Raw genomic sequence first — 13,810 nt, forward strand, 5'->3', positions numbered from 1 at the left:
CTAAATGGGAGAATTCCCAAGTCTGCAAGCCGAGGGCTGGTGATGCTGATCAGAAAGGACCCGAGCAAGGGGGATGAGATTAGTAACTTCTGGCCCATAACTCTGCTAAACACAGAGTTAAAGATTTTGGCCAAGGTGTTAGCAAAAAGGTTGGTGCGGGTCGTGGACAGACTTGTAGGGACGGCGCAAACTTGTGCTATCCCAGGCAGGTCGATCCATGACAATCTCCATCTTCTACGCTACACCTTAAAGAGGTTAGGGAATCTTTCTGGTGCAGGAGGGGCACTGGTACATTTAGACAAGTCTAAAGCATTTAATAGGGTCAACTATCGGTACTTGGCAGCAGTCCTTGAGAAGGCTGGCCTGGGCCTGACCTTCTGCGGTTGGATTGCTGCTTTGTACAGCGACATCAAGTCTGCAGTCAAAGTGAATGGATTCTTCTCGAAACCATTCAGGATCGAACACTCAGTGCGTCAGGGGTGTCCCCTGTCTCCGCTTTTGTATATACTGGCTCTTGAGCCATAGCTGCAGAAGTTGGAAGCACTAAGGGGTGCACCAAATGATCTGTAGTGTGGAGGTGGAGCTATGCCATAGGCGGATGACATCTCCATCGTTGTGGTGGAAGAGGCCATCAAAAGTTACGATGTGGTGGTGGGAGCAAAGGTTAACTAGGACAAGTTTGCAATTCAGCACCTGGAGAGGCAAACCGATGACGTCCAATAATGTTGTAGGGCATTGGATGGAAGGTCCTGTTAAGCTGCTTGGGGTCTGGTTTGGACCAGACCACCAGATAGAGAAAAATTGAAGTGAGGTAGCCAGTAAGGTGACTGCTCTAACCCAGACCTGGTCTGGGCTGGTGTTATCCTTGCTAGGGAAGGTGGAGGTGGTGCAGATGTTTATAGCATCTGTTATCACCTACCGTCTGACCGTGGTGCCTTGCCCTGAGTTGTGGCTGAACAAGTTGGAGAGAATGCTTTTCTGTTTTCTGTGGAAAGGAGGAAAGTCTCTTGTGAAGCACTGCCTGCTGCCAGAAGTCACTAAAGGGTGGGCTAGGGATGCCTTGGCTGAGGATGTGAAAATTCGCATTAAGGCTGAAGCACTTCTAGCTTTACCTGGATGGAGAACAGGTGTGGTCACTGCATGTCTGGTTCTACCTTCCGAGGTTAATGTCCTTAACGGACATTGGTACATGGATCAAGCAGAGACCTAGGCTGGGAGATTGGCAATTGGAGTGCCATCAGACATTTCAGCTACTCTCTTGGGTGGGCAATGCCAGCAACAGAAGTTCCATTGCAGATTTTTATAGCAGGTTAGTCTGAAGATGCTTTGGAGGAGACCCTGGGCTACGATGAAAATCAGTTGATCAACCTGTTCAGAAGAACGTTCGGGCCGAGGTATCTGGATAATTACCAGAAATCCCTGGCTTGGCAGTGCTTCCGTGCGGCTTTATCAGTTTGTGATAAGCTGTCAAGGCATGGGAGTGCCGTCTCGCTGACATGTCCGAGGTGTGGGCAGGACAGGGAAATCGTCTTGCACACATTTGTGGAATGTCCAGAATTATTGGGACTGATAGCCTTCACAGAACAACTGTTGTCATCGATGGGAAGAGTACAGCTATCAGCTGAGTCCATCACTGAGATTGTGCCGCCTTCTTCCCTTAGTGGGGAAAGGAAGGCCTGTTTTTACTGCGTGGTAGCCATTTTAAAAGAAACAGCATGGAAGACACGTGCGAAAGGGATTTTGACGGGTACCTTTGTATCCGGCCAGGGGTTGGTCAACTTTTTTAGTTACCACCTCAGCAGCAAGATCAGGCTAGAGAAGAGGTACCTGTTACATGTGAAATTTGAGAAGAGATAGAAGCCTGTGGTAAGAAAGCTGGGAGTGATTGGCACCAAGTAAGTGGAGCCCTGGAAGAAAAGCAAAGGCCTTACCCTGATGTCGGACGCCTTTCCTTCGGTGTCACATTGCATAACGCAATGTTTTTTTTTTTTTTTTCTTCATATTTTTAATCGATTTATAATAGCACTTTAAACTATTTCACCATTCTATGTTTGTCTGTCCTTGTTTGTTTCCTCTGTATTATGCCTACATGGCAAATTTATTGAAATAAAGTAGCTTGCTTACCAACCACATGGTTCCAGGTTCAGTCCCACTGTGTGGCACCTTGGGCAAGTATCTTCTACTATAGTCTCAGGCTGACCAAAGCCTTGTGAGTGGATTTGGTAGATGGAAACTGAAAGAAGCCTGTCATATGTGTGTGTGTGTGTGTGTGCCTGTGTTAGTCCTCTCACCATTGCTTGACAACTGATGTTGGTGTGTCTATGTCGCCATAACTTAGCGGTTCAGCAAAAGAGACTGATAGTATAAGTACTAGACTTACAAAGAATAAGTCCTGGGGTCAATTTGTTTGACTAAAGGTAGTGCTCCAGCATGGCACAGTCAAATGACTGAAAAGAATAAAAGAATATGGTACTATATATGGTATTTCTCTCACTACATGCATAAATGTGTGTGTGTGTGTGTGTGTGTGTGTGTGTGTGTGTGTGTGTTTGTGTGTGTGTGACTAATGTCTTGTGAACTAAATTGGTAGGTGAAAACTGTATGAAAACTTATTGTGTGTTTGTGTTTGTGTGTGTAGATATATAGATATGTGTGCTTGTGTTTGTGTCATGATATTATTTACATGGTACATATAACGTCAATTTATAAATCATATCAATGTTTATGGCAACCATAAAAACACATTCATTATTGTTCAAAAGATCACGAGAATAAGCACCTTACATGAAAGAAATTAAGAGTTGACATCAGGAAGGATATCAGACCACAGAATACTGCCACAAGTCTCATCTAATTCATGACAGTATGGAAAAATGGATGAAAAAATAAATGATTGTATCCAAGAGAGAAACAATGTGAGTGTATGTCTGAAGTGCTAGCATTAGAGAGATGATCATATCCCGAGCAAGATTACAAAATCCCTTCTACCCTGTCTTTGTTCAGTTTTTGACCATTTTATCATGCCATTAGTTCTAGAGAGGTTGTCTTGGCCTTGATAAAACTAATGAGTCATTTCTACCTTATCCTATGTTGTCTTTGTTCATTTTTTCACTAGCACTATAGTGTCATTTTATTCCTAACCGAAAAAAAAGAGAGAATGATGAATGAGAACCAGAGGGATGGGAGTGAGTGTGTGTTAGAGGAAAGAACAAAAGAAAAGAGACAACTATTTAAATATTGTTGGTAAAGAGACTGGATAGAAACAGCATGAGTGTGTGATGACGGAAGGAGAGTAATGGAAAAGATACAAAAATAGAGGGAAAGAGTAATGGAAAAAAAATTGATAGCTGTCAACAATGACTAACAGAGGAGGGAGTAATGTGGGTGTAAGTGATGAATAACAATGAAGATGGGTAATGATAAGGGAGTGGGAGTGATAGATAGTAATGGATGTCAATAAGGAGTGATAGAGGAGGAACAATGAAGGTGAAAGTAAAAGGGGTATTGAATATGGACAGATCCAATATACTACCATCCCTCATTACATAGGCAGCATGATGAGAATAAGACATGGATAGAAGGAAAGCATGTAGTAGGAAGAAGAGAAGTAGGTAATGAAAAAGAAGGGAAAGCAGTATATAGAGACATAATATATGCATACTGGTTGGGAGACCCAAATGTAGATACTGTACATTCTGATCTCCATCATCATCATTTTTACATCTGCTTTTTTCCTATGCTTATGAAGGTCACCTAAGAAACAACATCTATTACTACATTTGAGGAGCATTTCAAGTATTTGAAGGAATTTATCTTGTGTACTCTTAGTGTTAAATACCCTTGTATGTTTGCCACATATAAAGTCTACCTTCTCTAACAGTCTATGTGTGATCCCACTAAACCTCTAGCATGTACACTGTTTACCATATGGCATTCCTATCTACTCCTTTTCTGCATATCAAACATGGCTACTTTTCTGATGACAGTAGGGTTCTGTTTTCTTTCTTACAAACTAAAATGTTTATCTTTGCTATTATGTAATAGGATATGTACCTCATATTGATGAGCTATGATTACACTGAGAAGAGAACACCTAGACTGGATCTGCTCAAATGGCCATTATCTACCATCACTCACTTTTTTGTGTGGATAATCCAATGTGAGATATTAAACAGATCAACATATCCAAAGCTGTTACATTTCATTAATTTTCCACAGACATTGATACAAAATTTTCTGAATCCAACTGTGTTTATGAAAGGAAGACAAGGAAAAGTGTGACCTAACAAGAAAATATAAAATTGAAAGACTTGATAAAACAACCAGGTGAGAAGTATATGTATCTTAGACAACAGGGGAGTATCCAGAACAAGGAGAAAATGTAAAATGTCTACCTCAAGAGAATAAAAGAAAATGCTTGTCACAACTCATAGTATACTGTAAGCCTAATACCTTTTCTCACTCAACAGTTCACTTTCTAAATCAGTCATTACTGTAGTATAAGAAGCTGGATGCAAAAATACAGAAACTGCAGTGCCTTTAAATTAGTAGTAATATTATTTAATATTACAGTCCCAGTAGATTAAAAAGCATATAACTTTCTTGTTCAAGTTTATGAAGATGAAAATAACATCATATGGATGGCTTGAGGTAAAAGAGAAAATAAAACAAATACTGACCTCCTCTCAAGGACTATGAGCAAATATTATCTAATACAACAAAAACAAGTCAGTGAGAGAGCTTCTATGGGTAGTTTGACAGCAAGAAATATCAGTCAAATCTCTCCCATGTCACATGATACCATCTTATATAAAGGAGTGAACACATATTTAATGTAATCTTACATCATAGTCTTAAAAAGAAAAGATTGTCATGGCTGAGCTCAATCAAAGATGACTTGGGGCTAAGCAAAATAGAGAGGGAAGGAGGTGGAACATAGGTAGTTGGGAGGGATGAAATCACACTAAAAGCTTTTGATGGTATCCCAAAGATTAAAACATCTCTTCTTGAAGGCTACCTCTGTGCAATTTAGAAGCAAGAGATCCTCAATAAGACACCTTGTACAAAACAAAAACAATCAGCTGACAGCAAATGTAAGTTATGCAAACCCAAATTAAAAGCATTAACCATATCACTACCAACTATGAGAAATTGTCCTTAAGATACTATCTTTCTATAAGGTATGATATGATAATTAAAACAATCTAGAATAGAGTAAGAAAGAAAAAAGTAATAACCAATAAAGATGAACACATTCAGATTTCTAGCTCAAAAGAATATTGGTGGAACCTAATAATGCCAAAAAATAAAAGGGTGGTGGTGGCAAATTAAACCACAACTCATCAGATACTGTTGTGTGGGGCTACACAAAGTACATATGCACTGTTGTAAAAGTCAGCTGTCCTGTAGACATCAATGTAGCAAAAAAGACATGGCTCTACAGATCACATAATGAAAATTTTACAAAGCTTGTACTAATATACAATTTTGAGCTTTATCCTTATCATCACTGGATTAATAGGATATATACTAAAGTGCCTGGACCACTGAATGAATGTTTGCACAAAAAATGACAAAAAAAAAGCAAAAACTCCTTTTGTATTTTTTTTTTTTCATATTTTGTTTTACAACATTGTCACTAAGCAAGCAGCAGGCAATACACAAACAGACACAGAAATATCACACACACACATAAACACAGAGCGTCTAGTACAACATTGTTTTCCCCAAGCTTGTCAAGGAACCACTGGGGATGACACAGGAAAGCAGGCCCTGGTAGATATGGTTATATGAAACCTGTGTTGCGATGGAAAGGAAGAGGATTATAAAATGTGACTGAACAAGTTTCCATTAATTGTGAGATATTGCAAATATGAGTGATAGATTGAAAGTTAGTAATGTCAGATAGGTTGATATTCTTGAGGATGAGACATGTAACATGCTTCTTAAAGATTCAGATAGATCTCCATATAGAAAAAAAGCTTGAAGAGTTTGATGAGAAGAGATCTGTGGTGAGCACTGTTGGAAAGTTATAGAATGGATCTGAGGATTTGAAGTGATCTGAGTTGTTTTTGATCTTAGTACATGGTAGGGAGACTGGCAGAGTAGAAGAGTAAAAGTTTTGAAGCTGTCTTGTCAAGTGTGAATATTGTGGTGTTAAAAGCAACACAAACAGCTATGGTGAAAGTTTTCTCTAAACCATCTTTGTTGAGGAATAGTGTATAGAAATTCTGCAAAGTTGGTAGAAATCCTTTTGACAAGGGACTAAGTTATTTGTCTGTGGTTGACATGTTCAGTAATTAAGAGAAAGAGTTGTTTTCAAAATTATTTACTTGTAAAACTAAACATTTTTCATACACATAATGTACAATTTTCCTTAATGCATGTTATGTGTGTGAATCAAAAAATAATGTAATTATCAAAAGATAAGAGTTGAAATGCTTCTTATAAATTAGAACATCTTAGAGAGAAAATTGAGGGATAAAAAATTATATTATAAAACATGGATTTAAAGAGTCATGGACTCTAGCTGCAATAAGAAAAAGTACCACCAAGCGAGTTGAACTCCAGGGTTTTTATAAGCCCACTAAGACATTCTACAATGTTCCATAAAACCTTTAGGTATGAAAATTGAACTTCTCTTTTGACTACCACTACCTGTCACTAACTGATCACACAGAGAAATGACTGGATATTGTCAAATATTATTATTCACCAGTTGCAATTATCTTTAGTCATTATTACCAAATACAATATTTGTCAGTAGCTATAGCATTCCAAATTAAAATTCAAGAAAGGCTATTTACTAAAGGAATCCCTTAGCAGTGCATTTGTTGTTAGACAAACAAAACCAAAAAACAAGAGTCCATGTGTGTCCATGGCATATAACAATAAACATGCAACATGATTTAGATATACAAACATCAATTAGAAGGACAGAAAAATGAAGTTGATCAATTTAGTCTAAGTTTTGAATTTTTAGAAAACTGTTCTCATATAAATTAGTCATTAATGTTACAGGTGTAATATTATACAAAATTATATTACAATATAATGTTATCAGTCAAATTGTTCAGCTATGAACTGTATTTTCAATCATCGCCAACTGCTGTAAATTCAAGCACAAAAGCATGTAAGCATAAATGTATATGAATGTTAGCATTTTGTTTTACATATATCTTCAACAGTGTTTATTAATAGAACTAAATGTTTATCAGGAGTGGCTGTGTGGTAAGAAGCTTGCTTCCCAACCACATGGTTCCAGGTTCAGTCCCACAGCATGGCACCTTGGGCAAGTGTTTCTACTATAGCCTTGGGCCAACCAAAGCCTTCTGAGTGGATTTGGTAGACAGAACCTGAAAGAAGCCTGCTGTGTGTGTGTATATGTGTGTGTGTGTGTGTATATATATATATATATATATATATATATATACACACACACAACAGGTTTCTTTCAGGCACAGGAGTGGCTGTGTTGTAAGTAGCTTGCTTATCAATCACATGGTTCCAGGTTCAGTTCCACTGCATGGCACCTTGGGCAAGTAAGTGTCTTCTATTATAGCCTCAGGACGACCAAAGCCTTGTAAGTAAATTTAGTAGATGGAAACTGAAAGAAGCCTGTCGTATATATCATCATCATCATCATCATTGTTGTTGTTTAACGTCCACTTTCCATGCTGGTATGGGTTGGACAGTCTGACTGAGGGCTGGGAAGCCAGAAGGCTGCACCAGGCTCCAATCCGATCTAGCAAAGTTTCTACAGCTAGATGCTCTTCCTAATGCCAACTACTCTGAGAGTGTAGTGGGTGCCAATCAGGTGGTACTGGCATCAACGACACTTGAATGGTGCTTTTTATGTGCCACTGGCATGGGAGCCAGTCAGGCAGCACTGGCAACAACCAAGCTTGAATGGTGCTTTTCATGTGCCACCGGCACAGGACCGGTCAGGTGGCACTGGCATTGACCACAATTGAATGGTGCTTTTTATGTGCCACCAGCATGGGTGCCAATCAGGCGGTACTGTCATCACCCATGACAACAACTTCACTTGCCTCAACAGGTCTTCGTAAGTGCAGTTTATTACCTAATGATTGAAGGGTACTCTTAAATGAGCTGGTTATGCTGCACTGGCATAGGCCACGGTTACAGTCTCACTTTGCTTACCAGGTCTTCTCAAGCACAGCATATCTCGAGAGGTTTCGGTCACTTGTCATTGCCTCGGTGAGGCCCAACATTTGAAGGTTGTGCTACACCACCTTACCCAGTTCTTCCTGGGTCTACCTCTTCCACAGGTTCCCTCTACTGCTACGGTGTGACACTTTTTCACACAGCTATCCTCATTCATTTGCAACACATGACCATACTAGTGCAGTTGTCTCTCTTGTACACCATATCTGATGCTTCCTATGCCCAACTCTTCTCACAGGTCGCTTGCACTCTGTCGTGTATGCATACTGACATTACACATCCAGTGGAGAATACTAGCTTCATTCCTTGCAAGCTTACGCATGTCCTCAGCAGTCACGGCCCATGCTTCACTGCCATGTAGCATGGCTGTTTGCACATATGCATCATACAGTCTACCTTTTACTCTGAGTGAGAGACCCTTTGTCACCAGCAGAGGTAGGAGCTCTCTGAGCTTTGCCTAAGCTATTCTAATTCTAGCAGCTACACTTTCAGAGCATCCACCCCAGCTGCTGATTTGGTCACCTAGGTAACGGAAGCTATCAACTACTTCTAGTCTTTTCTCCCTGGAATGTGACAGAAGTTGTTTTCTGCACATTTTCAGTGTTTATTGCCCCTGAGCATTTGCCACACACCTTCCCAGTTAGCCTTCCTTTGATATTGCTGCACCTCTTATGTGTCCATAGCTTATACTGGGTACATCTATGCCTTTTCTACAGATTGAGCAGGGCCATCTACCTAAAGGGATTTGTGGTTTGTCTACCTTCCTACTTATTAAGACTTTGGCTTTTGCTAGATTGACTCTAAGGCCCTTTGATTCTACCTGAAACTTCTCCTCTAGTTCTGATAGTGACTTAGCTATTAGAGCAAGGTCCTCAGCATCCTGTTTTGAATTCCTTTGTTACTGCCAGGGGCATCCTATCTTGAATTCCTTTGTTACTGCCTGGAGGACTATGATGAATAAGAAGGGAGCTGAGGACTGATCCTTGGTGGACCCTTACCCCTACCTGGAATTCTTCACTGTACTCGTTGCCAACCTTCACTTTACTGATAGCATCCCTGTACATGGCTTGTACAGCTCTCACTAACCACTCATCTATCCCTAGTTTCCGCATTGACCACCAGATAAGGGATCAAGGGACCCTATCAAAGGCTTTCTCCATGTCAACGAAAGCCAGGTACAAAGGTTTATCTTTGGCTAGGTATTTCTCCTGCAGCTGTCTTACCAGAAATATAGCATCAGTAGTGCTTTTCCCTGGCACAAACCCAGACTGCATCTTGTCTAGACCGACTCACTCCTGAATTAGTTGGGCTATGACCCTCTCTGTGACTTGCATTACTTGATCCAATAACTTCATACCGCTGTAATTATTTGTATCTAATACGTCACATTTACCTTTGTGGCAATTGACTATGGTGCTGCTACACCAGTCATTGGGTATGACTCCTTCATGACTCCTGATTGACTATATAGGTGACTAGACTATAGCCGACACCGCCAGATATTTTAAGCATCTCTGTGGTGATTCCTGATGGGCCAGGAGCTTTCCCTGTCTTCATACCCTTAATTGCTTTATCTACCAAGGTATTGTCAATTCGGATAGCTGGTCCCTCTGTTGGGTTGACATTTGGCAGATTCTCTTTCACCCATTCATTCTCTTCAATTAGCAATCTTTCATAGTGCATCTCCATGTCCTTCTCCTTGCATATATATATATATATATATATATATATATATATATAGATATAGATATATATATGTATACGTTTGTGTGTCTGTGTTTGTCCCCCACTCCATCACTTGACAACCAATGTTGGTGTGTTTGCGTCCCAGTAACTTAGCGGTTTGATTAACAAGATCGATAGAATAAGTACTAGGCTTACAAAGAATAAGTCCAGGGGTCGATTTGTTTGACTAAAGGCGGTGCTCCAGCATGGCCACAGTCAAATGACGGAAACAAGTAAGATAAAAATATTTTTTTAATGTACAATTTGCTTAAATGCATGTTGTGTGTGTATGAATCCAGAAATAATGAACTGCCAAACGATAAGAGCTGAACTATTTCTTATGAATAAGAACATAGTTCACAGTTACAACAGGAATAATCTCTTAGAAGGTTGAAGCATAAAAATTATTTTATTAAATGCTGTTCTAGAGACACATGGACTCCACAATAAGAAACATTTCCAAGGCTAAGATGTCCTAGAAAGTGCAAAAATTAAATTTCATTATTCATTGTCACTGCCTACCACCAATCAATGTTACAAATGATTGGATGGATATTACCAAATATAGTAGCATTTATCTTAACTCAATATTACCAAGTGTAGTAATATCATTTGCCAGCGGTTTTAACCTTTGAAATTAAACATATCAGGTTCAAATTTGTGGAAGGCTATCTGCTACATATCCATTGTTATCTAAGTACCTGGGGACAACTAGTAGAAACAATTATATTAACATAAAAAATGTTATGTATTACAACTTTTAGGAGGTGATCAAATGAAAGTTCAATTCAAGATTTACCAGAAAATATTCATAGGACGCTGACTATAAATTAAAAAAAAAAACATGATGTTGTAACTTATTTAACAGAATGATCTTGTACTGTGCCAATGCACAGTGTAAAGCTTAGTCAAATAAGCTACAATAGAAAATACACATTTAGATTAGAATTTACCTGATAAAGAATAAAGTTTGAAACATGACTTACCTTCTTAAAAGTGTTTCTTTCCGTAGAGCACGACTAGCTAAGGCCCAGTACCAATGGCATAGTACAAGAAACTGCACTAACTGAAGATACTGAAGCACAAAATCTAATTGTAGAAGGCGTCCCATTACCCAATGTACAGACCTGAAAAACATAATCTTTCAAATATACCAAGTAAAGTGAAGATTCAACATCAGATATAAAAAATAAATCAGTTTTCTGTTTGATATCATTTTTTGTTGCAACTTAGATAAATTATATTTCTAGTATTTAACTACATTCAGTTTTGAGTACTTCCTATAGTTAGTTCATAGCTGATGTTCTTATCTACAACTTCACATGATGCCATTACACCTGCTGGACAGGTGATGTCTATAACAGTGCAAGACCTTGGATTCTTGTCTCTAAGAACAACGTGTGTTTTCACTGGGTTTTAGTTTTTAACGGATTATTCTACCAAAGTCAATTGCATTAAAAAGTTTAACATGTTTTATGCTATTATTGTGCATAGTAGGGGAGTTGCAATGTGAAAGCAGTTTTGAATATTATTATCAAATAATTCTACCATCAACAGCAACAATAACTTGTCACTTGACTTCCTAGAAATAACAATCAAATCTTTCTCAAACTCTGTCTTAAAAATGGAAACATTGTATAGTCTAAATGGTAATGGCTTAAGTGTTTTTTTTTTATCATGTATCTGTCTGCTTGACCATGACTGTAGTGGGGCTAACTAGTAAAACTTTTCTTATTATTAAGCCTTTAATTTTAGGCCTTCCACTATCAATACTGGTACAAAAATAAGTATGGTAAGATAATCAAATGGATATGTACGTATGTTGTATATGCATATTCCTAACCATAACAGACATGCGAACACTTTTGATCCTTCCTACCAAATTACCACAATTTCTGTACTAACTAAATTGTTCAGCCACTGGCTATACATCCCCCAACTCATGGCTCCTTTGACATATCAAATCAGGTTGTCACTTCAATTTTATGTTATCCTTGGAGGTGTTTGTGCATCTTTCTTAATTCATAGACAACTAAGCAAATGACTTAAATTATTTTCTTAGACATGCCCTTTGACATTCCATACTAAAATAAAAACTCATTGCCTCAAATTCCACAAGTAGTTCACTGTAGCTGTGCTTCTGCAGTACAGACAAAGAACACAGTCTTCCAGTCCTGAGAGTGTTCCTTCAATTTTCCTCAAATAATGCACCTTATTGCTAGCCCTATCATCATAAAACTTGACAACTTCTTTCAATGGATCTACCTCAAAATTTAGAAACATTCCACAATATATCTGATTGCCAAGGAGAGCATTCCCACTGACTTCATCAACTAGTAATCTGTTGTTCTCACTTCCAGTACCTGAAAGGTGATAGAAACAGTTGTAGACAATCAGCTCATTTATCATTTTGAATTTCTTACAATCTTCACACATCTCTTCTCTTGTCACCTTTATTATTTCTCATCTCCTAAATCTGGTACAAAATATTTTGCTCAGTCCTTTCTCTCCAGAACTGTAACTTACAGGAATTATCCCCCAACCATGTTTTTCCTGCAGACACTGAGTTACAGATGTTCCAGTTCAGCATTATCTGCATCAATCTCATGAACCCAGGAGAGTTTACATAGGTAATCAACCCTGCCCTCCTCCTCTAACTTTAAAAAATTCAACAGACACGTATGTGTGTATATGTGTGTGAAATAAGTATATAAAATCTTTTGGTTATTTCTTTATATTTAGAACAAAGAAGTATTATCCAGAGATAAATTTCATTAAACATACTGTCAGTAGCTTCTTAATGATTACTTGAGGTTCAAAAGCATTCCTGAATTCAATACTACAATCTAATGAACAACTTGTAAATTCGACCATGTCCCCATTATTTACAACAGTTTGTTGTATCCACTCTCTCTATAGTACCTGTTTGTAGTCTGTGGTTTGTGCTGTAGGTCTCTGCAGGTTAAATGCTTTGTTTGTAGAAACTATGGCAAGATATAGCAATGAGATTGTTGGTATAATGTACACATTTTGGTTTTGATGTAGCAAAGACAACTTAAAATACATATCTGACATCAAAATAGATGACAAAGATATTCTTAAAATATTTTATATTTCACTAAATGTTTAAGTTAATTAAAGATTTCAACTTGTGAGACAATTACTATCTCAGATGATTTTAATTGAACTATTCCAAAATATTTTGGTAAATGGATTAAGATATATGGGTGTTAAAATAATGCTACTTTTTACTTTATTAATTCTTTCATGTGCTTCCAGTTATATATTGTATTATTGATTTGCAAGTGAAGTGTGCATATTTTTCCATATACACTGATATAGAAATAATTATGTAGGAGTGATTTTAAAAAATAGTATGCTGGAAAGCATCAACAAAGACAGGTAAAAAAAAAAGAAACAAAGAAATAGGAGTTGTAGATACAAAATGAAACTATATACTTACCCAATAACACACTCAGCGAATGCTCCATAAAAGATGACATATTGGTGCCAAGTAGTATGGTGCACCCAATGCAGTCGCAAGATTTTTAACAAACACAATAAAGCAGTAATGGAGGCAAGGGCACCCAACACACCATTTCTGAAAGAAAATGTTTTAGATAGTTTAATACTTAATAAGAGGTGAAGAAAGGCTGAAAACTGCAAATATGTAATCATAAGAGTACTAGGATAAAAACTCAGTATTTCAGTCAACATAATAAATTATATAGAATTATAACTGTTCAATCAAATAGTGAAAGTAATTACTTAGTGGTTATTAGACTATCTGGAAATATAATTATGCATTTGTGCAAATTCAAAGAACTTAGTGCCGCATAATTCAGGCAGCATTTATATTTTCAAATCTGATACAGATTAATGGGACACAGAGTACTTG

At 37.9% G+C, this 13,810-nt stretch overlaps 1 protein-coding gene across 2 annotated transcripts in view; it reads right to left on the reverse strand.

Moving 5' to 3' along the window:
• LOC106882057 (uncharacterized) overlaps positions 1-13,810 on the reverse strand; it is a 77,684-nt gene that overhangs the window by 36,243 nt on the left and 27,631 nt on the right. For both annotated transcript variants that reach the window (XM_052974652.2, XM_089366666.1), the window contains 2 exons: positions 13,376-13,513; positions 10,899-11,039 (listed from right to left, as the gene is read on the reverse strand). In XM_052974652.2, coding sequence (XP_052830612.1) covers positions 10,899-11,039; positions 13,376-13,513 — 279 coding nt within the window. The remainder of the gene's footprint in view (positions 1-10,898; positions 11,040-13,375; positions 13,514-13,810) is intronic.

Source organism: Octopus bimaculoides, chromosome 19 (assembly GCF_046866305.1).
Source record: "Octopus bimaculoides isolate indiv1 chromosome 19, ASM4686630v1, whole genome shotgun sequence".
In the NCBI taxonomy this organism is placed as follows: domain Eukaryota; kingdom Metazoa; phylum Mollusca; class Cephalopoda; order Octopoda; family Octopodidae; genus Octopus; species Octopus bimaculoides.